The sequence below is a fragment of the Acipenser ruthenus genome, chromosome 3, assembly GCF_902713425.1.
Source record: "Acipenser ruthenus chromosome 3, fAciRut3.2 maternal haplotype, whole genome shotgun sequence".
NCBI lineage: Eukaryota > Metazoa > Chordata > Actinopteri > Acipenseriformes > Acipenseridae > Acipenser > Acipenser ruthenus.
In genome coordinates, this window is record NC_081191.1 from 64,260,186 (window position 1) to 64,286,557 (window position 26,372).

The 26,372-nt window shown below is 37.1% G+C and overlaps 1 protein-coding gene across 3 annotated transcripts in view; it reads left to right on the forward strand.

The window, feature by feature from the left end:
* The first annotated feature begins 3,725 nt into the window (after positions 1–3,725).
* LOC117435313 (chromodomain Y-like protein) overlaps positions 3,726–26,372 on the forward strand; it is a 141,442-nt gene continuing 118,795 nt past the window's right edge. For 2 of the 3 annotated variants that reach the window (XM_034058372.3, XM_059014831.1), the window contains exon 1: positions 3,726–3,918. In XM_034058372.3, coding sequence (XP_033914263.1) covers positions 3,895–3,918 — 24 coding nt within the window. In that variant the 5' untranslated portion in view covers positions 3,726–3,894. Of the gene's footprint in view, positions 3,919–3,938; positions 4,106–26,372 lie in introns of those variants that run through there. The other variant, XM_034058373.3, reaches the window with a different exon arrangement.

Consider the following 26,372-nt stretch of genomic DNA (forward strand, 5'->3'; position numbering starts at 1 on the left):
GCTATTTTCAACCCTTTTATTTGTTAATAAACGCTGAGTGCAGCCATTGCACTCAGCTCATCATCACCACCGTCTCTGTGTTTGAATTCCTTTCTGGTCTGACGCCACCCACTCTGGCCGTCTTTGTGACAGAGAGATTGGAGACATCAAGGCCCCTGGTGATGAGCAGATCCAGGGTGTGTCCTCGGGTGTGAGTGGGGACGTTGACAGATTAAGAAGGTCCAAGACAATCCAGAAGTGTGTTGAAGTCGGTCACTAGGGAGGAGGAAGGCAAGTCAACATGAATGTTGAAGTCACCTAGGAGTAGGATTTTGTCAGTAGAAGTGCAGACGAGGGAGAGGAATTCAGAAAACTTGGCAATACAAGCAGAGTTGTTCTTAGGTGGACGGTAGATAACAGCAAGGGTGAGGGACATGGGAGAGGGGAGCTTGATGGCGAGATGCTCAAATGAAGAAAAGGCTGGCAAAGAAAGAACTGAGGAAGTGAGCACAGAATTTGCAATAACAGCAGTGCCCCCGCCTCGGCCAGTGAGGCAAGGTTTGACAAAGAGGGAATAGCCCTTTGGGGTGGCTAGATGCAGCGAGTGCATGTCATTTACAGAGTGCCAGGTTTCAGCTAGACAGAGAAGAAGAGGTATCAGTTATAAGTTCGCTGAGAAGCAGAGATTTGTTAGTCAGAGAGTGACAATTGAAAAAGGTTTGTAGTTTGTAGCTGGCAGCGTAGGGGGAGAAGGAGTTAGTAACGGTATGTGCAGCAGGTACTTACCAGTGTTCATTCTGGGAGTGGAGCAAGAGTGAGCCCGCTTTGTCCAGGGGATCCAGACGTTAGGTGTCAGAGTAGGAATGAGGCCTCTAGTAGCCATTGGGAGGGATTTGGAAAAGGTCCTCACTCCACCTGTCCTCGCTCTGACTGCCACAGCTCAGACTGCCCTTGGACCTCTGGCACTTAGAACGGCTGGCATTCTAAGACACTGATTGTCAATTTATACTATCCTGTCGGCCTGGAGTCATATACTTAACACTAAATTTGCATCAACCTCATAATTCAACACACCCCAAACACAGTTTGGATAACTTAATTCCTTTTTTAATTTTTTTTAAGTGCAGGCTGCTTACCTAAGCAAGCAACGATTCTAACAAATAAACAACAATCCATTTACCTATTTCAATGCCGATTCAAGTGTTGAATATCCTGTATTCAGACAAAATGGTTTTCTTAAACTAACAGTTTTAAAAAAGTTTTAATATGTTGCAGTACCTATCTTATTTAAGTGATTAAATTGAGGTGTGTAATGTGAGGATCTTTATGGAAGATTTTCAGTTAGGCATTCCTGCACAATGGAAGAAGTATTTTTTTTACAGGAAATGTTGATGTTATGCTGGTATAAGTTTGAAAGAAAATGGTGCAACTTGAGTAAAGTAAGTGCTTGTGTCTAAATAACTCAATGTGACAATCTGGTAAGGACATGGCTATTTATTTTTTTAAGTTTGGTATTTATTCTATTTAATCAAAGATTATTTTAGTCTTTTTTGTACAATATTTTTATGAGTACATGTCAAAATGTTGGATTTTTTTTTTTTTTCAGAATGTTTTATTTTCTGCTCTTGACTGATTTGCCACTGGATTGCTGACAGGTAATTTACCTTTTCATTCTAAAAATAATCTGGTGTCTTATTCTTTAATTTGTTAAAAAAAAACTGAGTTCAGAAGCTGCTCTTTAGTTCTAGTTATCTCTCATATATACAACCTAGACTGGATCCGCCAAAGTATCTTAAGTAAGAACCTTCATCTAGTGATCTGCCAAAAGTTTAGCTAGATATTAGTAAGTGCCAGCACTAGATAGTGCTGGCACTTACTAATATAAAAACATTTTAGCTAATCTAGCCTACAGTACATATTTCTACGTAAGGCAACTGCAACAGTTAAGAACAGTGCAAGAACTCCTTACCAGGAGAAATGTATATGTCAGTACAAAAAATATTCTTCCTTATAAATGTTTGCAAAGTAAAAACTACATTTTTAGATTACCCTGACTGAAATGTAATGTCTGAAACAGAAAATGACATACAAACCACAGCTTGGTAGGGGATACAAAGGACACTTGTTAAGTGGTGTATTTTGGTGTAAATGGAACATGAGGTAATTTAAACTGACTTCAAATTTGTACATACGGTTTTATTATGAACAAAATGGTTGACCGCATGGTTGAACCAATACTCAGTGTAATTCTGCAAGGTATTTTTTAGGTTTAAAATACATACATAACCAATATCAGTACTGGATCAAAATGAATGGACAGTCGTACCTCTGTGCTCACCCATTAAACACAAGAACAATACAAGCTACCTGGTTCTTTAATTTGTATATATGAAAAATAAAACCAGGAATACAAGGAATTATGAACAATTTTTTTTTCAGTACTAATGAGCCAGAAGGTGTAGGCTTCTGACCAAACTGGTATGTAATCTCTGGTACAGTAATTCCTGATGTGTAGGGTATTTCTATAATTATATGTCAATGAAGATATGGAATATTGCCTGTATTTCTTATGTTATTTTAATGCATTGTTTCACTGAGGAAATGTGCATCATAAAATAATATGTGTTTCTTTGTTTTCCATGTATTGTTTGGGGATGTTACTTCTGTGTACAGGTAATGAGTTCTCAGGAAGGTCATCGGAGACTAAAGACAGTATTTTAGCCATTCAGCTTGCAGGTTTTCAGACCGTGACATATAATTAGAAATAAGGACTTGCCAATGATTTGTTGGGAAAAGTTTAAGGTAATGCCACACTGTTTATCCAAACAACAGGCAGCACTTATCCATTAGACAACTCAGCATAGTGTGCGCTAATTTGATTAAATGATTGACTTTTTACATCTAAATAGCCTTGACCATTTATTATTTAGAGTTAATGAATTTATTCAAGTTGGTGTTTTAGTCCGTGTGAGGTTTAATAAAAGACTTTCATCCATACCTATCATAAAATTTGAGATAAAACAATAAAGAAACTTGACTGGCGACTCTCTCTTTAAAATATTTGTTCAGTATATCTCCCTTTTAAAAACATGACTAAGCCAATACTGTATATATTCCAATAAGACTTGTCAACAGACCTCTCTAATAGTATTAAAGTCTACTTCCTAAAAGCATGTTGACCTTGGGGGAAAAAAAGAAAAGCTTCTCACACATTACCAAACTTAATCAGTTTGTCACTTTACATTCCTTATCTATGAACGTGATATCCACAGGCTAACGTTAGATGAGTAGTTTTAGTAGTCATCCAATGGTGTCTGTAGTAGCTTACTAACTATGCATTGGAACATTGAAAGTTTTAGAATCCACTTGAATCATTACTGATCCTTAAGGAATTCCAATGGCTTGGAAAACACTCCGCCCATTTTTTTTTCTTTTTGTCTTCATTTGTTTCCTTTGATCTCAAGTCTCTAGCCCACAGCTTCGGAACCCAACACTCGCCAATAACACTCGGGATCATCTCGTACTCTAGGTCTTATCTGAGCTCGATTAAGACTTCCTGTAACAGTGGAGAAGTGCAAGTGAGCCCAGCGCGCAGTCTCTGACTATACTGGCATTTACTGAAACCCAGCACTCAGTACAGTGTAAACGAGCGAGGGACAAGAGAAAGCGAGCGGTGAGTGAGTGAGTGAGTGAGTGAGAGAGAGAAAGAGAGAGAGAGAGAGCGCGACACAGAGAGAGAGAGAGAGAGAGAGAGCGACACACACACACAGAGAGAGAGAGAGAGAGAGAGAGAGAGAGAGCGAGCGAGCGAGCGAGAGCGTGAGGGGGGAGAAGGAAGGAGAGGCCACACAGATAAAACAACTGCAAGAAAAAGTGTCTACAACCGTACTAAACATCGGCAAGTAAACACGCACCATGGCTTCGGAGGAGCTGTACGAGGTACCGTAACCCTTTAATAGCGATACTTTCGCCCTTTGAGGCCCCGGCAGTGTTTTAAACGGCGGTGCTCCCAGCTCGGTGGACGGAAATATATCTTAAAGGAGACAGTGAAGTGTTGCGATTGGCCTGCCACACTTTGACTGGGGGTAGACTACAGAGAGTAAGGGGCTGACTTTACTATAGTGTGGTAAGTGGGGTTTGTTTATAAACTGGACACTTTTGGGGATGCGATTGTTGCTGCTCTGACTGAGCTCTCGGAATAAGTGAATCTGGTATGTTAAACACAATTATGTCGTTGTTTATTTAATGTGCTGAAACAGCAGATGAAATAACGTAGAAAGACCTACCTGTAACTAACTCACCCAGTCATATGTTTCCTAAATATTAAGAGCTAAACAGTTTAGAATCTCACTGATAGCAATTTTTATTTTACTGGTTGTTGCTTTTTGTTGTTGCTTCAGTACTTTTAGTAAGTAATGCGACGCAAACTCGTATATCTTTCATAAAAGTCATCTACAGTGGGAGCATATTTTTTATAAATGGTTATAGTGGAATATATGGTTACAATTGTAAAAACGAGATGTTTTGTACTTGTGTGAATTAAGGATTTGTGAAAAACATTTTATAATGTGCGTGCATTTAGTAACGTATAGAGAGAAACGTATCTTAATATACCTTCTGTACTATAAGGTAAGTGGATTTGTCAAAAAAACTAAAAAAAACTAAAAATGATTGGATTATAAAACATGGATTACTTGGCTTTCAAGATTGCATTATGAGGAGCGTTTTTTCTGAAGTTGCCAGAACATGAAGATGCTGAAGAATTTAATAAAGTGTATGACATATTGTATCCATTCTAAAACAATTTTTTGGTATCGACGGTTGCTTTTTGTTTTGGATGTTTCAAACAAACGGAGATGAGATTACGAGAAAACAAACGTCGTTTTTTTCCCCCCCAATTTAGAAGTTATCTGGAATGCTTCAACTGGATTGCATCGTCAACTGGATAGGGATGGGTGTGTTATTTTTATTTATTTATTTATTTTTTAAATCATGGCGCCATTACATTGGGAATGGACACCCGTTGTAAGACTTAAGACTTAAACCTTGGGATGTACAGGAAATTTAAATATTAGCAGAGAAACTGGATTATTCGATTAACAAATAGTTTTCCCCTGAACTGAAATCGTTGGTGGAAAAAGTAGCATTTTTCACGTTGGCAAAAATGAACCCACCTCAGTCAAGAGCCTTTGAATCTAAGAGGTTAAAGATGACAGCTCAACCCTATCGGGATTTAACCAAGGCAAGTGATCAACAGAAGTGTTTTTAATATGTTTTATGGAGTGGGTCAGAGCTTCAAAACCTGTTTATTTATTTCTGTAGTCATTATCGATTTCTCTTTTATCATTGATCATTAGAAATTATTCTGTATCTAATTAGTGACTCGTGTATACATTTGAATTGCTTGAGTGTTCTACTATATACTGTAAGTATAATATAAATCGTGCTGATTACTGTTGAACAGAGCAGCTCAATGTTATTGATCTTTAAAGTAACATAGTTAAATACAAGTATATCTTGCTGAACAGTATTCCTGTACACCATGTGTATGTCAATGGGTTTGCATGGGTAAGGTTTATATGATGATTGAACAACAGTATGACGAAGGAAGCTCTGTGTTAATGTATATCTTTTGCTGACTCGGGTATTGTGGATGACTTTGAATCACTATTATCTGATTGCTAGTTGATTTATTTTACATAGTTTTTGTGTACAAAATGATGATGTGAAAAGTTGAAGGTGACAGTCAAAGAAGGCATCACAAAACAGCGACATGTTTTGTTACCCACTGCAATTCATGTTTTATGAAGTATAACTAGTGTTCTGCGTTTCCGGTTTATTACGCATTTTACCGAAAAATTACAGGATTCTTTTTTTAACTGGACGTCGATTTTTACTGATTTATACCGGATTTTTGGCTATTCAATATTTTCCGGTACTATTTTCAAGGAAATATACAATATTTTGATTAAAATTGTGTTTTATTTTGACTTCGACATTGTAATAAGCAGCTATACACTGTATATACTAGGATACAGCAGACGTTTAGACGTCAGAGGATCAAATAACGTTCAAACGTGGTTCTCTGTCACTTAGCAAACACATTATCACCTGATTATGTTGGCCAATCAAATTATGATTATTGTGGCAATTGCTAAGCATACTAGCTTGATCAAAAACTAAATTGAAATACACGAAAATATAATATTTTTAGTGGATGAGGAATGGAGAGAGAACGTAAATCAGTTTATGAATATTCAAAACAAATGTTTTGAAATAACAGAAGTGGGTCAGATGAGGCAGAGAATGCTTAGCGTTGCGAATACTGCTGCATTGAGGTACATGTTCACGCTGCCAATAAAAGAACATACTGAAAAATAAGCGACACATTAAACTAAAACAATAAAGTGAACTGAGAGACAAGCAAGCCATTTATAAGGCTTTTACACGTGCTTTAATAAAAAAAAAGCGCAGAATAACTGTTTTGGTTTTTATAAAATGGCTTGGATAAATGAAGTGCTGTGATTGGCTGAACAAGATCACATGCCCGTGCGGTAATAAGAACATAAGAACATAAAGTTTTTTGTCTTTGTTCGAGACTGAATAGATTCAATTCTTTTAGCCTGTCTGTGATTGGCTGAACAAGATCACATGCCCGTGCGGTAATAAGAACATAAGAACATAAAGTTTTTTGTCTTTGTTCGAGACTGAATAGATTCAATTCTTTTAGCCTGTCTGTGATTGGCTGAACAAGATCACATGCCCGTGCGGTAATAAGAACATAAGAACATAAAGTTTTTTGTCTTTGTGCAAGACTGAATAGATTCAATTCTTTTAGCCTGTCTGCATACGACATGCCTTTTAAACCCGGGATAATTCCGGTTGCTCTTCTTTGCACTCTTTCTAGAGCAGCAATATCCTTTTTGTAACAAGGTGACCAGAACTGAACATAATATTCCAGGTGAGGTCTTACTAATGCATTGTAAAGTTTTAACATTACTTCCCTTGATTTAAATTCAACACTTCTCACAATATATCCGAGCATCTTGATGGCGTTTTTTATAGCTTCCCCATATTGTCTAGATGAAGACATTTCTGAGTCAACATAAACTCCTAGGTCTTTTTCATGGTTCCCTTCTTCAATTTCAGTATCTCCCATATGATATTTATGATGCACATTTTTATTGCCTGCATGCAATACTTTACATTTTTCTCTATTGAATTTCATTTGCCATGTGTCTGCCCAATTCTGAATGCTGTCTAGATCATTTTGAATGACCTTTGCTGCTGCAACAGTGTTTGCCACTACTCCTACTTTTGTGTCGTCTGCAAATTTAACGAGTTTGCTTACTATACCAGAATCTAAATCATTAATGTAGATTAGGAATAGCAGAGGACCTAATACTGATCCCTGTGGTACACCACTAGTTACCTCACTCCATTTTGAGGTTTCTAATCAGTACTTTCTGTTTTCTACATGTTAACCACTCCCTAATCCATGTGCATGCATTTCCTTGAATCCGTACTGCGTTCAGTTTGAGAATTAATCTTTTATGCAGGACTTTGTCAAAAGCTTTCTGGAAATCTAAATAGACCATGTTGTATGCTTTGCAGTTATCCATTTTCAATGTTGCATCCTCAAAAAAGTCAAGTAGGTTAGTTAGACACGATCTCCCTTTCCTAAAACCATTCTTACTGTCTCCCAGGATATTGTTACCATATAGGTAATTTTCCATTTTGGATCTTATTATAGTTTCCATAAGTTTACATATAATAGAAGTCAGGCTTATTGGTCTGTAGTTACCTGGTTCGGTTTTGTCTCCGTTTTTGTGGATCGGTATTATGTTTGCAATTTTCCAGTCTGTCGGTACAACCCCTGTGTCAAGAGACTGTTGCATGATCTTGGTTAGTGGTTTGTAAATAACTTCTTTCATTTCTTTGAGTACTATTGGGCGGATCTCATCTGGCCCAGGGGATTTGTTTATTTTAAGAGCTCCTAGTCCCTTTAACACTTCTGCCTCTGTTATGCTAAAGTTATTTAAAATTGGATAGGAACAGGTCGACATGTCGGGCATGTTGTCCGTTTCCTCCTTTGTAAAAACCTGTGAAAAGTAATCACTTAATATATTTGCTATTTTTTTTTCTTCATCTATGATTTTGCCATTTGTGTCTCTTAGACATTTAACCTCCTCTTTGAATGTTCTCTTGCTGTTAAAATATTGGAAAAATAATTTGGAATTGGTTTTAGCCCCCTTAGCAATATTGATTTCTATCTCTCTCTTGGCCTTTCTAACTTCCTTTTTGACTTGTGTTTGCAGTTCCAAGTACTCTTTCTGTGTACTTTGTTTTTGGTTCCTTTTAAACGCTCTGTAAAGTGCCTTTTTTCGCTGAATATTTTTTTAAATTGATCTATTAAACCATTTTGGCCATTTTGTTTTAGATTTAGATTTGTCTACTTTTGGGATGTAATTGTTTTGCGCCTCTAGTACTACATTTTTTAAAAACAGCCATCTTCTTCTGTGGATGTTTTCTCTATTTTACTCCAATCTACTTCTGTTAGTCTCTGTTTCATACCTTCATAGTTTGCTTTTCTAAAATTGTAAACCTTAGCTTTAGTCATTACTTTTGGGGTTTTTAAAAATATTTCAAATGAGACCATGTTGTGGTCTGAGTTTACCAGTGGCTCTCAGACCTCTGTTTTAGTTATTCTGTCTTCATTATTTGAAAAGACTAAGTCAAGGCATGCCTCCCCTCTAGTCGGTGCCTTGACAAATTGTGTTCGGTAGCAGTCATTTGTCATTTCCACCATTTCAATTTCGTCCGTCGTGCCCCCATCGGGTTTTCCCATTTTATATGGGGGAAGTTGAAATCCCCCATTAGTATGGCTTCTCCTTTTCTACATGTATTTCTAATGTCATTGTATAACAGATTATTTTGCTCAGCGTCTGAATTTGGCGGTCTATAGCATGCATAACTGTGTCTTACCGCACAGTTATGACATCATAGACCAACTTACTTATCTGATCTATTAATATTACTATGCCTTAATATTAACAATAATCTAAACAGTGTTTCTGTAGGTAAAAATGTCAACATACAACTGAAACAGCATTTAAATCACTGAACAATCTTTTTTTTTTCATCTCTGTCACTAAGAATTACAGAAAAATTGGCAAACATACTGTGGTATTTATTTAGTCAGAGAACAGAACAAAGAAAACTCCGAGGCAAGCAGTAGCAGCACTATTCAAAAGCCATCTGAGAAATCACCACGCAAGTCTCACTCAGCATGTAATATACTGTGTATGCAGCAGAGGCATCTACTTATTAAACTAAATAGTGCCTTATAAAATGACTAGCGAGTATGCAATATTTAAACTCTCTGCTGACACAACCTTTGAGCTTTTAAACAAGGTCGGGTTCGGCATAGAATTCTATTGTACTCGGCACGGATGGGAAGGACTGCGCAAACTGACAATGAAGTCGCTTAAGTCCACATGTCATCTAATGCTGGTTTACAATCTAGCGAAATTATGTCAGTTACCAGCCATCGGTGTGAAAACAGCCTCAGAAATTATCGGTCAGCTTCTCTTGAAGACTGCAAATCCTGAGTAGGATCACAACGCACCCAGGGCGTGTGGGAAGAATTGTCATACCGCACACCCTGTCGTGGGTTATTTCTTACATCTGAGCACTGTGGTTTGCTGGACAGCCACTGTTTATTACAGAGAGGTATGTATTGGTGACTTTGTGCGACAGTACAGTACCCGATTTTTACCGATGTTTCAATTAAAAACTATTTTTTACCGATGTTATCCCAATTTTGATAAATGTAAAATAAACTCTGACAAATTCCCGGAAATTTTTTTTAAAGATAAAAACTGAAAACATGGAACATTAAGTATAACTTGAGCTATGTTTGTCAACCATTCTTTCTTCTTATTGGCAAATTACATTTTATTATAACGGCATGATAGTGCCGTTATAGTACGAGTGACCGACAGTTTCTTGTTTAAACCCGATTTTGAGGGGTATGTTTTCTATGCCATTTCAGAACCCATCGGGATGCCATTTGGCACGCTTGGTGTCCGTGTAATAGAATTTTTTTTTGTGTAGATTGTGAAAATCCGTTCGGTAGTTTTAAAGTTACAGAATGGAGTAAAAATTAGTTTCTACAAACTATTCAGACATTTTTTTGCGCTCAAATAACGTAAAAAACGTCTGTGAGTTTAAATACCTCCTTTGGTAGGTTGGTAGAACTCGTTAACGAGGAGTGCCTTTTTGTGGAACCAACAAAATCGATCAAGTAATTACCGAGATATTTGGGCTTTTCTTCGCACATGCGTGGTTAGTTTTCTATGAAAATATGCCTGCGCACTTCAGTCAAATGTTAGAATGTTCGGTTGCCCATTGATTCACTTGTTAACTTATGTCTGAGTCGAGCTGAGGAATGATCCAGAGTGTAGAACTGCAGGCCGGAGACCAGCTATGCAGTACCTCTCTTTTACAAAACAAAATAATAACAAACTACAAACCTGTAATACAAAATAATAGACTTGTCAATTGTTTATCCTAGTGTAAGCAGAAATATAAAGCTGAACAATGTATAGCAGTAACGCGTGTTTATGATAATAGATGAACTGCATTTATTATGTTTTATTTGTATAATTTAAGAGAATCGGTAACTTATTGTTGTAGTACTGCATAAGCCTTGTTGCTTTTGCTAGGGGGCGCTTAGTCTAAAAGTTGTTTACTTACTGCATTATTTGACAGCACAGTACTTCCTGCTTTGTTGTTGTGGGCTAGACTGGAGAAATACACACAAGATTACAGTTAAACAGCGATCATGAGCAAATTAAAAAACAAAAAAGTTTAATCATTCTAATCTTTAGGTAGTCAAATGCAGGCGATGCAAATAATGTAGTGCCACATAGTAGTACAACTGTTGCAACTTAAATTAATAGCACAGAGGCAAATTGGAATTCAAGTTATTTCAATTATACAGTAGTATGCAAAACAAAAAACACCTGTTCAGTACACGTGGCTGTAAAATAAGTGCATTATTAAATGTGAAAAGAAAACGTTTATGATAAGCTTGTCTTCTATTCTACTACGCTGTGTACTGTTTTGCATGCTAACTTTATTTCTTGGTATGTGTGGTGTAGTTCATCTTGCATACAAAGCTTAACATGACCAATGGGATAGTACAATCAATTATGTATGTTTATACTAATATTGCAAATCCATTTTTACAGCAGTTATTTGATGTATAAGTATTACTTCAACTTTTTGTTATTATTATTATTTATTTCTTAGCAGACGCCCTTATCCAGGGCGATTTACAATTGTAAGCAAATACATTTCAAGTGTTACAGTACAAGTAATGATACAATTAAGAGCAAGATAAATACAATGACTTTGGTTCAAGCAAGTACAAGTGTGACAAAATACAATTCAATAATACAGCAGATAACAGTGATAGTTACATCAGGATATGATTAAATACAAAATACTACAGATTAAACACTTGGCAGATTACAGTACTCTGAAGTACAGGATTAAATGCAGTAAAATAGGGGGCAGATAAGAGCAAATAAAGCGCATTTAAGGAAGGGTGATAAGTGTCCCGGGAAAAACAGAGGAGTTCTACAGGTGTTGTCTGAAGAGGTGAGTCTTAAGGAGGCGCCGGAATGTGGTCAGGGACTGGGCAGTTCTGACATCTGTAGGAAGGTCATTCCACCACTGCGGAGCGAGGGTGGAGAAAGAGCGGGCTCTGGAGGCAGGGGAGCGTAGAGGAGGTAGAGCCAGTCTTCTAGTGCAGGCGGCGCGGAGAGGTCGAGTGGGGGTGTAGGGAGAGATGAGGGTCTGGAGGTAGCTGGGTGCAGTCTGGTCAAGGCATCTGTAGGCTAGTACAAGAGTCTTGAACTGGGTGCGAGCGGTGATCGGGAGCCAGTGGAGTGAACGGAGTAGTGGAGTAGCGTGGGAAAATAATAATTATTATTATTATTATTCCTCATCATTGCACAGACTCCACATAAGTAAACAGAAAATTCAAATACACTGTCTTCTATTCATGAGAAGTCTATGTATAAGTGTATAATATATTTAGAATGTGGTCATCCTTAGGAATATTTGCTTTAATAATAAGAGGATGTTGCAAATACTAAGATGGTTTGCAAACCTAAAACGTACACAGAGAAACCTACAATGAAAAAAATGATGTACTTTCCATTGCATATGTGTACAGATATTTTAACTCTGCATTCCAGTAAAAAAAAAACAAAAAAAACAATGGAAATTAAAAACAAACAACCACATTTCAAGTGACAGTAAGAGCTGACAAAGCCGAAAGACAAGAAATTGTCAAGTACACAAGCAATACATTGTATAACTTCACGTGTTCATTTTATAATTGTTCTAATTATATTTTACAATTCACATGTCAATGGTTTTAGTCACAAAGAACAGTGAGCTTTCTTAACTTCTAAAGGAGTGGTTCACAGCCCTGGTCATGGGGACCCCTTGTCTCTGCTGGTTTTTGTTCCAACTGAGCTCTTGGTTACTTAGATGAACTCTCAATCCAACTAACAATTTTTCAGCTTGTAAGAAGTTGGAGATTTCAAGTTCTGTTCAATTTCATACATAACTTGAAATCTCCACCTCTTTAAAATCATTCAACACCTTTCATTAGGCCAATTGTTAGTTTAATTGAGTGTTCAGTAAAAAAATTGATTTGGAAAAAAAGTAACAGCAGACATAGGATGGTCCCCAGGACCAGCATTCAGAACCACTGATCCAAGGCATATTAGGCTTTTGAATCTTCAGCAACCCACTGACCTGCCCAGTGGTGGTGACTACTTATGTTGTCTGAAGTGAACCCACCTACTGTACCAGTTAAGCAGTGTGTGCTGGAAAGCCTTGTCAGAACATGGGTGATATAAGAGCGCAGTGGTGGTCTTACCTGACAATTTCCCGTCTTTTTCGGCTTTGTCAGCTTGTACTGTCACTTAAACGTAGTTTTCTTGTTTTTAATTGTATTCTGTAGGCCCTATTGCTTTAAACACCACAGTTCTATAAATCCATGAGTACATAACACTGGTATGAAAATATAACGCTATGATCATATATAGGCGCTCTTATGGCACTTTGACTTGTGACGCATGGCACTTAAGACTCTTTTGCATTATTACCCTGCTTCGACTTTACAATATCAATACAGCATTTACGACATGGCGAGACACAAGCCATGCGTCATCGGTTCTTATTGAGTCTTTCCAGCTAATTTCTAAGGAGGTTTTAACTCCATTTGCAGTTTCGTAAACCACATGTGAAAAATGATTGACAAAAAGGATCAAGCGTACGTATCCTCATTTGTTTCTATAATTTTACCTCAAAATGTCTTACAGACCGATGAGACTGACTACAGACCAATAAGTCTGACTTATATTATATGTAAACTTATGGAAACTATAATAAGAAAAATTACCTTTATGGTAACATTACCTTTATGGTAACAGTATCCTGGGAGACAGTCAGCATGGTTTTAAGAAAGGGAGATCGTGTTGAACTAACCTGCTTGATTTTTTTGAAGATGCAGCATCGATAATGGGTAATTGTAAAGCATATGACATGGTTTATTTAGATTTCCAGAAAGCTTTTGACAAAGTCCCACATAAAAGATTAATTCTCAAACTGAACGCAGTAGGGATTCAAGGAAATGCATGCACATGGATTAGGGAGTGGTTAACACGTAGAAAACAGAAAGTACTGATTGGAGGAGAAACCTCAAAATGGAGCGAGGTAACCAGTGGTGTACCACAGGGATCAGTATTAGGTCCTCTGCTCTTCCGAATCTACATGTTAAATTTGCAGATGACACAAAAATAGGAGGAGTGGCAAACACTGTTGCAGCAGCAAAGGTGAGCTGGACAGCATTCAGAACTGGGCAGACACATGGCAAATGACATTTAATAGAGGAAAGTGTAAAGTACTGCACGCAGGCAATAAAAATGTGCATTATAAATATCATATGGGAGATACTGAAATTGAAGAGGGAATCTATGAAAAAGACCTAGGGGATTATGTTGACTCAGAAATGTCTTCATCCAGACAATGTGGGGAAGCTATAAAAAAGGCCAACAAGATGCTCGGATATATTGTGAGAAGTGCTGAATTTAAATCAAGGGAAGTAATGTTAAAACTTTACAATGCATTAGTAAGACCTCATCTAGAATATTGTGTTCAGTTCTGGTCACCTTGTTACAAAAAGGATATTGCTGCTCTAGAAAGAGTAAAAAGAAGAGCGGGTTTAAAAGGCATGTCGTATGCATACAGGCTAAAAGAAATTAATCTATTCAGTCTTGAACAAAGAAGACTAGGTGATCACAAATGGAGATTAGATAAAGGGGCATTCAGAACAGAAAATAGGAGGCAATTTTTTTTTACACAGAGAATTGTGAGGGTCTGGAACCAACTCCCCAGTAATGTTGTTGAAGCTGACACCCTGGGATCCTTCAAGAAGCTGCTTGATGAGATTCTGGGATCAATAAGCTACTAACAGCCAAACGAGCAAGATGGGCTGAATGGCCTCCTCTCATTTGTAAACTTTCTTATGTTCTTAAGTATTCTTTTAGTTTCCTACAGTATGTTTGCATTCGCTGCCAGAAGGTGATTCTTAGTGTCGTCTTGGAATTAATGTAAAATTAAGGGTTTGGTTGAGAAGGGAGCAATATCATTTTATAAACAGCATGGTAAGGAAGGTAAAAGTCAATCCAAGGGTAATTCTTCTGATTTTTCAATAAGCTAAACGAGTAACTGATACAGTGCACTCAGTTTAGAAGAATCACATCCATCCTGGATGATTCTTAAAAGCAGACTGATATGATTACAGTTAGCAAAAGTGTGCCTCCGCATATCATCTGTTTAAATACACTATACAAATGTCAATGGTGCTCAATCACTGAGGACAATACATCAAAACAAGTCCTTGTGTGTAAGCAACTTGTTATATGATCATGATTATGTTTACTCAAGGCTGCAGAATCCTGTTTTACTATAGTATACTTGAGAAGCGGTCATCTCGTGAGGGTGCCTAGTTTAACTGCCGTGTGGTGTTACATGTAATGGCCTCTGTATTAAAATGACATTACAGTATTTTACTGTCAGGACTACCACTACATTTAAGCATCTGTGGCTTGCTTTTTTTTGAGATATGCAAAGCTCCACAATCCCCGTCCCCCCCCTCTACATGCATATCACACAATAACAGTGCTGTACTCAGTATGTATTCACTTAATTAAAACACATTTTCACTGAGAACACAAAAAATACCTGTACAATGCAGTCGTGCATCTTTCTTTTTCCTGCCATGTCGACACACATAAACTCCACGACTTTCTTTTTTTCTTACTGGGAGTCGCTGCGTACCAGGGATTATACTGCACATGCTGTGTACATGCCTAATCACGCGAGATGTGATCAAATTTAAATTCAAAACCAGGTTTATTGGTTGTACACATCATTGCACTTGATACAGTATCATATTACATGCAGTCAATTTGCACTGAAATGAGTCTTATAAGCGGATTGCTTGATTCTTACAAGCAGAGTGTATGTATATGTGTGTGTGTGTGTATATATATATATATATATATATATGTATGTATGTATGTATGTATGTATATATATATGTATATATGTATGTGTGTGTGTATATATATATATATATATATATATATATATATATATATATATATATATGTATGTATGTATGTATGTATATACAGACGTGCTCAATTTTGTTGGTACCCTTACAGCTCATTGAAATAATGCTTCATTCCTCCTGAAAAGTGATGAAATTAAAAGCTATTTTATCATGTATACTTGCATGCCTTTGGTATGTCATAGAATAAAGCAAAGAAGCTGTGAAAAGAGATGAATTATTGCTTATTCTACAAAGATATTCTAAAATGGCCTGGATACATTTGTTAGTACCCCTTAGAAAAGGTAATAAATAATTGGATTATAGTGATATTTCAAACTAATTAGTTTCTTTAATTAGTATCACACATGTCTCCAATCTTGTAATCAGTCATTCAGCCTATTTAAATGGAGAAAAGTAGTCACTGTGCTGTTTGGTATCATTGTGTGCACCACACTGAACATGGACCAGAGAAAGCAAAGGCGAGAGTTGTCTGAGGAGATCAGAAAGAAAATAATAGACAAGCATGGTAAAGGTAAAGGCTACAAGACCATCTCCAAGCAGCTTGATGTTCCTGTGACAACAGTTGCAAATATTATTAAGAAGTTTAAGGTCCATGGAACTGTAGCCAACCTCCCTGGGCGCGGCCGCAAGAGGAAAATCGACCCCAGATTGAACAGAAGGATAGTGCGAATGGTAGAAAAAGAACCAAGGATAACTGCCAAAGAGATACAAGCTGAACTCTAAGGTGAAGGTACGTCAGTTTCTGATCGCATCATCCGTCGCTTTTTGAGCGAAAGTGGGCTCCATGGAAGAAGACCCAGGAGGACTCCACTTTTGACAGAAAAACATAAAAAAGCCAGACTGGAATTTGCTAAAATGCATATTGACAAGCCACAATCCTTCTGGGAGAATGTCCTTTGGACAGATGAGTCAAAACTGGAGCTTTTTGGCAAGTCACATCAGCTCTATGTTCACAGACGAAAAAATGAAGCTTTCAAAGAAAAGAACACCATACCTACAGTGAAACATGGAGGAGGCTCGGTTATATTTTGGGGCTGCTTTGCTGCGCCTGGCACAGGGTGCCTTGAATCTGTGCAGGGCACAATGAAATCTCAAGACTATCAAGGCATTCTGGAGTGAAACGTACTGCCCAGTGTGAGAAAGCTCTGTCTCAGTCGCAGGTCATGGGTCCTCCAACAGGATAATGACCCAAAACACACAGCTAAAAGCACCCAAGAATGGATAAGAACAAAACATTGGACTATTCTGAAGTGGCCTTCTATGAGTCCTGATCTGAATCCTATCGAACATCTATGGAAAGAGCTGAAACTTGCAGTCTGGAGAAGGCACCCATCAAACCTGAGACAGCTGGAGCAGTTTGCTCAGGAAGAGTGGGCCAAACTACCTGTTAACAGGTGCAGAAGTCTCATTGAGAGCTACAGAAAACGTTTGATTGCAGTGATTGCCTCTAAAGGTTGTGCAACAAAATATTAGGTTAGCGGTCCCATCATTTTTGTCCATGCCATTTTGATTTGTTTTATTATTTACAATATTATGTTGAATAAAAAATCAAAAGCAAAGTCTGATTTCTATTAAATATGGAATAAACAATGGTGGATGCCAATTACTTTTGTCAGTTTCAAGTTATTTCAGAGAAAATTGTGCATTCTTCGTTTTTTGTGGAGGGGTACCAACAAATTTGAGCACGTCTGTATGTGTATATATGTATGTGTGTATATATAATATATATATATATATATACTGTATATATATGTATGTATATATGTGTATGTATATATGTGTGTATATATATATATATATATATATATATATATATATATATATATATATATATATATATATATATATATACAGTATATGTATAGATTTCATTTTGAGTCTATTGCTCCGTCATTGAAGCATCTAGACTGAAAGGGGCGGTATCGCTGGAAAGCTTAGAAGCTCAGCTCAGCTGACTCACAGCGATGAACAGCTGTTAGGTCTCCTGAAAGCAGCTTATTTTAAAGCAACACCAGTGTGAATGATCACGCAGTAAAATATATATATAGTTTTTTATATGCAAGTGCCATTTTTTTTCTTGCTATTCCCCCCTAAAATTTTGGAATCCTCCCACTGGCTGTAGCATAGGGTGGAAATTCCCCCAACACACAAAAATGAAATTCAAGCCCTGTGTCCTCCGAAGCGTGTGCCCTTAGCTGCCAGCTTTTTTTTTTTTTTTTTTACACACTGCAGACTCACCATGCAGCCACCCAGAGCTCCAGCATCAGAGGACAACGCAGTTCTGGACAGCTTACAGGCAAACCTAGAGACGCCCGGCCAGACCACAGGGGTTGCTGGTGTGCGGTGAGCCAAGAACACCCTGGCTGACCTAACCCTCCCTCCCCCTGGGCAGCACTCAGCCAATTGTGCGCCACCCCCTGGTTGGCAAAGGAATAGCCTGGTCTCGAACCGGCGATGTCCAGACTATAGGGCGCATCCTCACTCTACGCGAGTGCTTTTACTGGATGTGCCACTCGGGAGCCCCCTCAAGGCTGAAGCTGGAGGTTTTTGAGTAAAAAGAAAAAAAATGCTTTTGACTGTTGCGTATGTTATATGACTCTGTGTAGAACTAATTTAGACCTAATTAAAAAAAAAAAAAAATGATACTAAACAGTCCCGAGCAGTTGTGAAACTGGAATAAGCAGTAAACTGGACGAAGCTGCAAAGCAAGCGAAAGGGATGTTCAGGACATGGACAAACCAGTGGCATAGCCATGGGTGGACCTGGGTTGGCCACGGCCCACCCAGTTTGCACACATGCCCACCCAAATCTGCGCCTATGTCATGCCAAGTTTAAGTACTTTTATATAAAAAAATATAAAATAAAATAATAAACGGCAACTGTGCCACAGGCTTTAGCCAATCAAAGCAAAGTAGTCATTGTGATGCAGTATTTGGGTGGGATCTTCCAATCACACAACCAATCATGTACAAGCCACGTTTGTTTGACAGCTTGCGAGGCAGTTGGCGCGGATCTGTTAAGTCTGTTGAAAAGTCCCAGACGTTTATTTTAATGTGCATTTTTAAAGTAAGTTGGTAGTAGTGCGGCGGTCAACATGGCAAAACAAATATGCACACACTTTTGAGAGTAGTTTAGTAGAAAGGCTTGAGTGAACAGGATTAAGACAGCTGGCCGAATGCTGATAAATAGCTTAAAATTGCTGTCATTCTGGAATGTCATGATTATATAACTGCAAGCCCTGACGCTTTATCCTGTGTAAGTTGGAGCGGACACGAGAGGATACTAACTAGTCAATGGTAAGTAAATGACTGACTTTCATTGTATTTAGTAATTGCTTAAAATGTAATACTGTGTTCTTGCTGATTTGGTGACGTTGCCTGTTTGACTTTTTAAAGCGCATTCACTGTGAACATGTGTAAGTACATTTATTTTCTGTGTACTTAAAACATTTTAAATGGTTTACATGGGAGATATAGTGGTTGGGAGTGTTCTGTCTATAGACAGTTTTCCGTCTTAAAAATATTTTGGGAACTGAAAAATGAGTGTGTGTTTGGAATGTGTTCTATAGCAATGGCAGGCATTGGTGAATCGACAGCTGATTTTGTAAGCAAAAAATAAGTTGCTTTCAGCTTCTTGCAATTTACTGTGAAAAAATAGGCATTTTATTTTCCTTACAGTATTTCACACTGTGAATTTATACTTTTATCAGTGCATTTGGTTACTATGGCAACGCGGTCAAACAAATACCGACTTCATGATTGGTGTTCGAGTCATACTACAATGACCTAGCGAGTTAGTGGCATGTATGATGTTACAATTTATTAATAATTTCAAGGTATCTGTGGTTTTAAAACTTCATAATTATTTCTATGTAGTATTAGAAATGTAAAGAAATACACAAACTTGGGTTTTGTCTTTTTAAGGTTTGCAGTTAACTTTTCTCCCATGTATAAGATTTATTTTAAAGGCAGCAAAATATGGAAATGGGTACGTTCATTTTCATTGGCGTGTCAACATAATTTTAAAAGGTTTACAAAACTTGAAAAATGTTGCTGAATTTGTCACTCAAGGCTGTTTTAAAAACTATTTTTGTGTGCTTGTTACGTTTTTTGCAGCCAACACAATATCTTTGTTTAGCTGTACCTGAGAAAATGCAGTGGAAACGAAAACAGCCATATTTAGCTGGAAACAAGGTATTCTCAGCACAGCTAAGATTTTAGTTTTGGTTTGAAGGCAGCAGGAGCTTAGCATGATTTTTTATTTTTGCTTGACAGATGCCCTTATGCAGGGCGAGTTACAGAGGTAACAAGTTATTACAATATAGCTAAGAGATTTCAATACAGCTAAGAATAAAAGCAATACAGTTTTTTGTTTAGGGATTTTTTAAATTTCTGTTTGCACTTTTTTGTCAAATGAAACAGTTTTTGCAGTTTTTGTGCACAGTGTAGGTTGTACATGCATATGTGCTATGTATTTGTAGTGTATACGTACAACTACTGTTATAAACTGCAAAAAATGTTCGCCTTGCTTTACTCGGTACCATACATTTTCAGTCTTGGCTACTTTGCTCTGCTCAAACCCCGGGGAGATATGTATTCAGAGTTTTAATTGATTTAAATCATGTTTGTAATGTAAACCATTTCCTGTGACGTCAGACCTTTGGTACTTGCCCGTCTACCCGAAGTTGGGGCCCACCCAAATTTCCATTCCTATATACGCCCCTGGGACCAACTACAGTAATTTGGTCATTTGAGAGAGAAGGTATTTACTACCCAGTTCAATAATTAGAAAAATAAGCAAAGAGGCATTGTAGCCTACTGCTTTGAATCTTCATGCAGATATCTGGAAGATGCTTCTGTGAGCACATCTATTTATTTTTAAGGTAGATTATTTTACTGTTCGTTTAAAATGTGTTTACTTTGTCTGAAAAACATGAGCTGCAGCTCCTCAGATGTGATTTGCCACTTGCAACTGACTGCGGCGACAATGGGAATACCAGGCAAATAATAAATAAAGTTGAATGTCTCTTAATTCATTATTTTATTCTTTGTACATTGTGTCTAATTGTATAACACTTTTCCATGTCACTGTTTAAAAAAAAAAAAAAAAACAACAAAAAAAACATGAAATGTGGGTAATGGTACGTCTCGTTACCTTGGCTGCACAAATTCAGTCCGGTTTTACCGAAAGTGATTGGATGTCAGAAACAGCTTAAAAAAAAAAAAAAAAAAAAATCGATCATGACTTGCATCCCTAATCATAATACAGTGTTACCCTGTTTTATAACACGGTTGTCGGGGTCCATAGTTGGAGACCACATTATTTGTGTTTCGCCTTACAACTAATATTGGTATTTTTGTTCCCGAAATGATTTACAATGCCCACAAACCAAATTAATATTGTAGCGTACGGTGGAAAATGAAGGAAGGAGACATACACAATTTGCAGGTACTCAAATCCATTGGTTATTCCTGGCCCCTGTCAGCCTGGGCCACACCAAAAACAACAAACAGTCTTGCACATTCACACGCAGCTTGTCTGACTCCAGCTGTCAGCTCAGCCCACGTTGATGTGGGCTTTCATGTCCCTGCCTACTCGGATGTCAATCAATCCCGGCTGAGGCAAGCTTATTGCTTCCCTGCTTACTCTGTAGACCAGTCATGTAACAGTATAAATGCCGGGTCATTACAATATATACAGTATAATAAAAATTGCAATTCCACCAGTTTATAGTTTCCACCACTCTTCTTTCAATTGTATATTTTTTATAATAAATGTTGTAAACTGTAAATAAATAACACACAATCCAAGGACGTTTATAAACACTTGTATTGTTTCGTACTTGTTTTGTAACATTAATGGACAGGTTTTTTTTACTTAACAAAAAAAAAAAAAAAATACAGTGCAAGCACGGGAGCTTTATAAGTACTATGTCCCAGTTTCAACTTAAATGAGTTTAAATACGGTAATGTAGAAACAACAATAAAACCCAACATTTGAGTCAAATTGCATTATTGGGAAAATGGGACCCACGATCTTACTGTGAACTGATTCCACACTGTAATGGGTCACGGTATAAACGGGGTAGCACTGTACTTTCTTTACGTGATAATAGCACAAGACCAATAGCACAACATAGCTCATTGTGGTTTACCAAATGTGGTGTGTTTTATATATGGTATGAATACACACTCTCCCTGTCCCATTACATTTTTGTCTTTAATAACATGGCCCATCGATGAATGACTATTTGACCATTTAATTATGCATCATACATCAGGACCATTACATGTATCGTCAAACATATCGTATCGCAACCTGCATGTTGGGGTACATATCATATTGTGACATTAGTGTGTCGCTACACCCCTAATCAGCATCTTCTGCTATCATAACAAAACCTAAAACTAGCCACCCACAAAGCAGATGAGGAAAAAAAAGCTGTAAAATGTTCTATTATTATTTGTTTATTTAGTGGACGCCTTTATCCAAGGCGACTTACAGAGACTAGGGTGTGTGAACTATGCATCAGCTGCAGAGTCACTTACAACAATGTATCACCCGAAAGACAGAGCACAAGGAGGTTAAGTGACTTGCTCAGGATCACACAGTGAGTCAGTGAGTGAGCTGGGATTTGAACCGGGGACCTCCTGGTTACAAGCCCTTTTCTTAAACCGCTGGACCACACAGCCTCCTTCTAATATGATGAAAGGTACAGAGAACTGTTGTTTTTCTGCACTCTTGTGAATTGCTCTCTTGTCATTGAATGTTCAATCAAGGGCATTTTTAATTTACATTGAGACAGTTTTATTCCCAAAAGCAAGATGCAGTATTGCAGTACATTTTTGAATGGCCTACCAAAACTTTAAAACCTTTTTTTGGTAAAACAGGTACAAACTGGTGAGCCTCTCCCTATGGCCCCCTGTCAAGTTTGTGAACTTTATATCTTTGACCTGATGTGGCTACCATATTGTGGTGATGTGACTTTTTGGTGTTTGGGTGATACATGCCTAACACCTTGAGATGTAGTATTCATACTCATTACCAAACTGGCTAACTGTATTCTGTGATTCTCTTCATCAAGTTTCATCATGATTTTGTACAAGAAGAATTTACCCATTTGTGGCAGTAATTATCCCCTGCTAGGGACGCATGTGGAAGGGGGCATACATTTGTCTCACTTGAGAGTTTTCCATGGACCTTGTTTAGCAGAAGTTATGTAGTATATCATAATCTGGGGGTACTGAATATAGAGTCTGTCCATCTGACCTGTCTGCAAGTCACACTTGCATTTCAAAATCTATAAAACTGCTCGGTCAATTGTGATGAAACTTGAAAATTATTCTGAGGGTAGTTGGATGCACCTTGTTTGTCAGGCTGTCTATATGTCTAACTTACAGTTTTAGATTTATATTTTTATATTTTATATTTTATATTTTTATATTTATTTTTTTATACTTTTATATTTGATTGCAAATCCTATTATTTTACAGGTAAGCCATATAAAGGGAATAAAACATTCATATGTAGTTTAAAAATGCATTATGTAGAACAGTAATCATGTTTTTATAATTTAAATAAAAATAAAAATACACATTGTTTATTTACACGTACTTGATGCTGCTCGAGTGTAACACCAGAGATTGAATGTGCCTCCATGATATATCAACATCGCTTACACAGTTTGCATTCAATTTTTTTTTTTTTGGTCGTCTGGACATTTAACAAAAACAATCCCAAACAGCAGAGGGGTTTTGAGACAGAGGGGTGTAATACAATGTATAAAAGTATTTCCTTCCGTTTTTAGGTTTCGTTGTGGTAAAAAATAAGGCAATTAAAATAAGGGGATAACGGCAATTGAACCATATTCAAGTTAGTTCAGTAAATCTTTTTTTTTTTTTTTTTAAAGCCCTGAAAGAAAACCACTTGTAAGTGTCTTAAACATTTCTAAACTACTGACCTGAAAGTATGATGAAGTTTTGCACGTTGAGGAGGAATTCCTTCCCCCACCTCCTTGTATTGCGGTGTGATGCTTTCCATCTACAGTCTGTTGAATCAGGATTTTCAAAATGATGTGCAATATTTCTAGTTTGTCTGCCAATCATAGCTTAAGTGACACTCTAATGTCGTGACCACAGCACTGTTTGATCACTACAGCATTGGATTAAGTCCATCAAATGATACAGTTATCAATTAACTGCAAACATTTCAGATGCTTGCAATGTCATTTATACAAACTTCTTATCTTAAACTTGGGGTCTGTTGTATGCAATTACCTTTACCAATATCAGATCTTGCTTCTGCTTTGTAATCAAACATTGCAGATACTAGGTGAGTGGTTATGTTTGTATTACTTGGGGTGATTGGCATACCATTAATGTATATTAGTTTCATGACAGCATACTCTGTGCACCATTATTATTATTTATTATTATTATTTATTTATTAGCAGATGCCCTTATCCAGGGCGACTTACAGTCGTAAACAAAAATACATCAAGAATCACATTACAAGTAATAATACAATTAAGAGCAAGATAAAAATACAATGACTTTGGTTCTAGCAAGTACAAGTATAACAAAATACCATTCAATAATGGAGCAGATAAGTGTCAGTGATAGTTACATCGGGATATAATTAAATACAAAATACTACAGATTAAATAACACTTGTGACAGATTACAGTACTCAAGTACAGGATTAAATGCAGTAAAATAGGGGGCAGATAAGAGCAAGTAAAGCGCATTTAAGGAAGAGTGATAAGTGTCCAGTGGGAAAAAAGGGGAGTTCCACAGGTGCTGCCTGAAGAGGTGAGTCTTGAGGAGGCGCTGGGCAGTCCTGACATCTGTAGGAAGGTCATTCCACCACTGCGGGGTGAGGGTGGAGAAGGAGCGGGCTCTGGAGGCAGGGGAGCGTAGAGGAGGTGGAGCCAGTCTTCTAGTTCTTTCTTTGTAACCACTGCCCAATATTGGTATGGGGCTTGCAGTGTTGATCAAACATTCTACCTCTTTTTAATGCAGTCTTAAACAGTTCATGTAGCTTATCCTGTCACTCCTAAGCTCTGAACATGATAAACTTATATGCAGTTGGTGTTGGATTAACAATAATTAATTTCTGATACATTATTATCAGGAAAAACAAACCATATCCAGCACCATTAACACACACCTATAACCTCCCTTGAACATATAGGCAAGAACCTTACGTAATCAATCTGTATATTAATCCAGGGCCGTCTGTAAAACAGATCCCTCACAATTTTGCTTTGTGTTTCACAGGAGAGTGGTTAATGTAAGCACATATCCACCAGTTGTTACAGTAATTACCCTTCACTACCCATTTGAATCTACTTTTCTGTCTATCCATTATTTGCCTGTAGCAAATATGTTTTCTGTATAAATCAAGTTAAAAAACCCTTTTTAAAAATGTGTTAGTATGCAGGGGTGGACAAATCACTATTATGTGTGGTAGACCGATGGCCTACCAAAAGGTAGTCCACCACAAATTTTTGTAGCCCACATTTTTCAGTAGATAAACATTTCCATTTAACGCTACCCACCATTAAAAAAAAAAATGTAGACAGATACAATTGTAAGGTGGTAAGGTTCAAAAAAGAAATCTGACATCACTTCTGAGGGCCACTAATAACTTTTTTTTTTTTTTTTTTTTTTTTTTTAAAACATATATAACCAGATACTGCCAACGTTTGCTAACAGCCTAGTTTCTGTTAATATTTCTACGAAACAATAACAAGCTAATAATAGTTTCCTTATATAAAATTTAGGGAATTATGTTTGACAGCATCATTTACATTATTTTCCCAGGCGTTATGGACGGGCCTTAGGGGGCATGGCCCGTCCAGTTTAGATTAAGTGCCCACCCTGTTTCAGATTCTAAATTGATATAAAAAATCTATGAGAAATCATTAATCAAATCAAATTAAAGCATAATAATAATAATAATAATAATAATAATAATAATAATAATAATGATAATAATTAAAAAATGTCTAGTTGCTTCTGGTGTTTGGAAACCCCTTCGGAGGATCTCCTTGTCGGGTTGTTTAGAAGAGCGTATGCTTTTTATATTCAGTAGTGAATAGTCAGTTGAATGAAAGTAAGCATTATGTACACTTGCTATTTAGTGTGTGTGTGTGAATCTGTTTTATTGCAATCTCTGTAGAGGGCCTGCTCATTATATGATTGTATTCCTTTCAGGTAATGTTGTTCAGACACCACATCGTTGCTAATGCGATAATAATAATTTAAAATAAGGGTGGGCATTATTATCGATATCAAAATATCAAGATTGTTCTATATTGATAATAATTTTCAAAATATCGATATCATGAGATTTTAAAAAAAAAAATGCACATACGCTGGCAGAGACAAACTCAGTATAATCAAGTTTATTTCATATTAAGATACAACAAATCCTATGCGTACCTTGTTAGTCTCATAGGCAAACGCCACACATTCAAGTATTATTTAACCATTTGATTCCATTGATTGGTGTTTTTGTTTTTCTAAGAACCCGATTAGCAAATGTATTTCAAACATCAATAGCTATAAATCAAGAAAAACAACAAATCCACAACCTGTGTACCCTCTCGTATGCTCTACCCCCGTTTCTTCACCTGTTTCCTCTCCCCTTCCAATCCATTACAGGA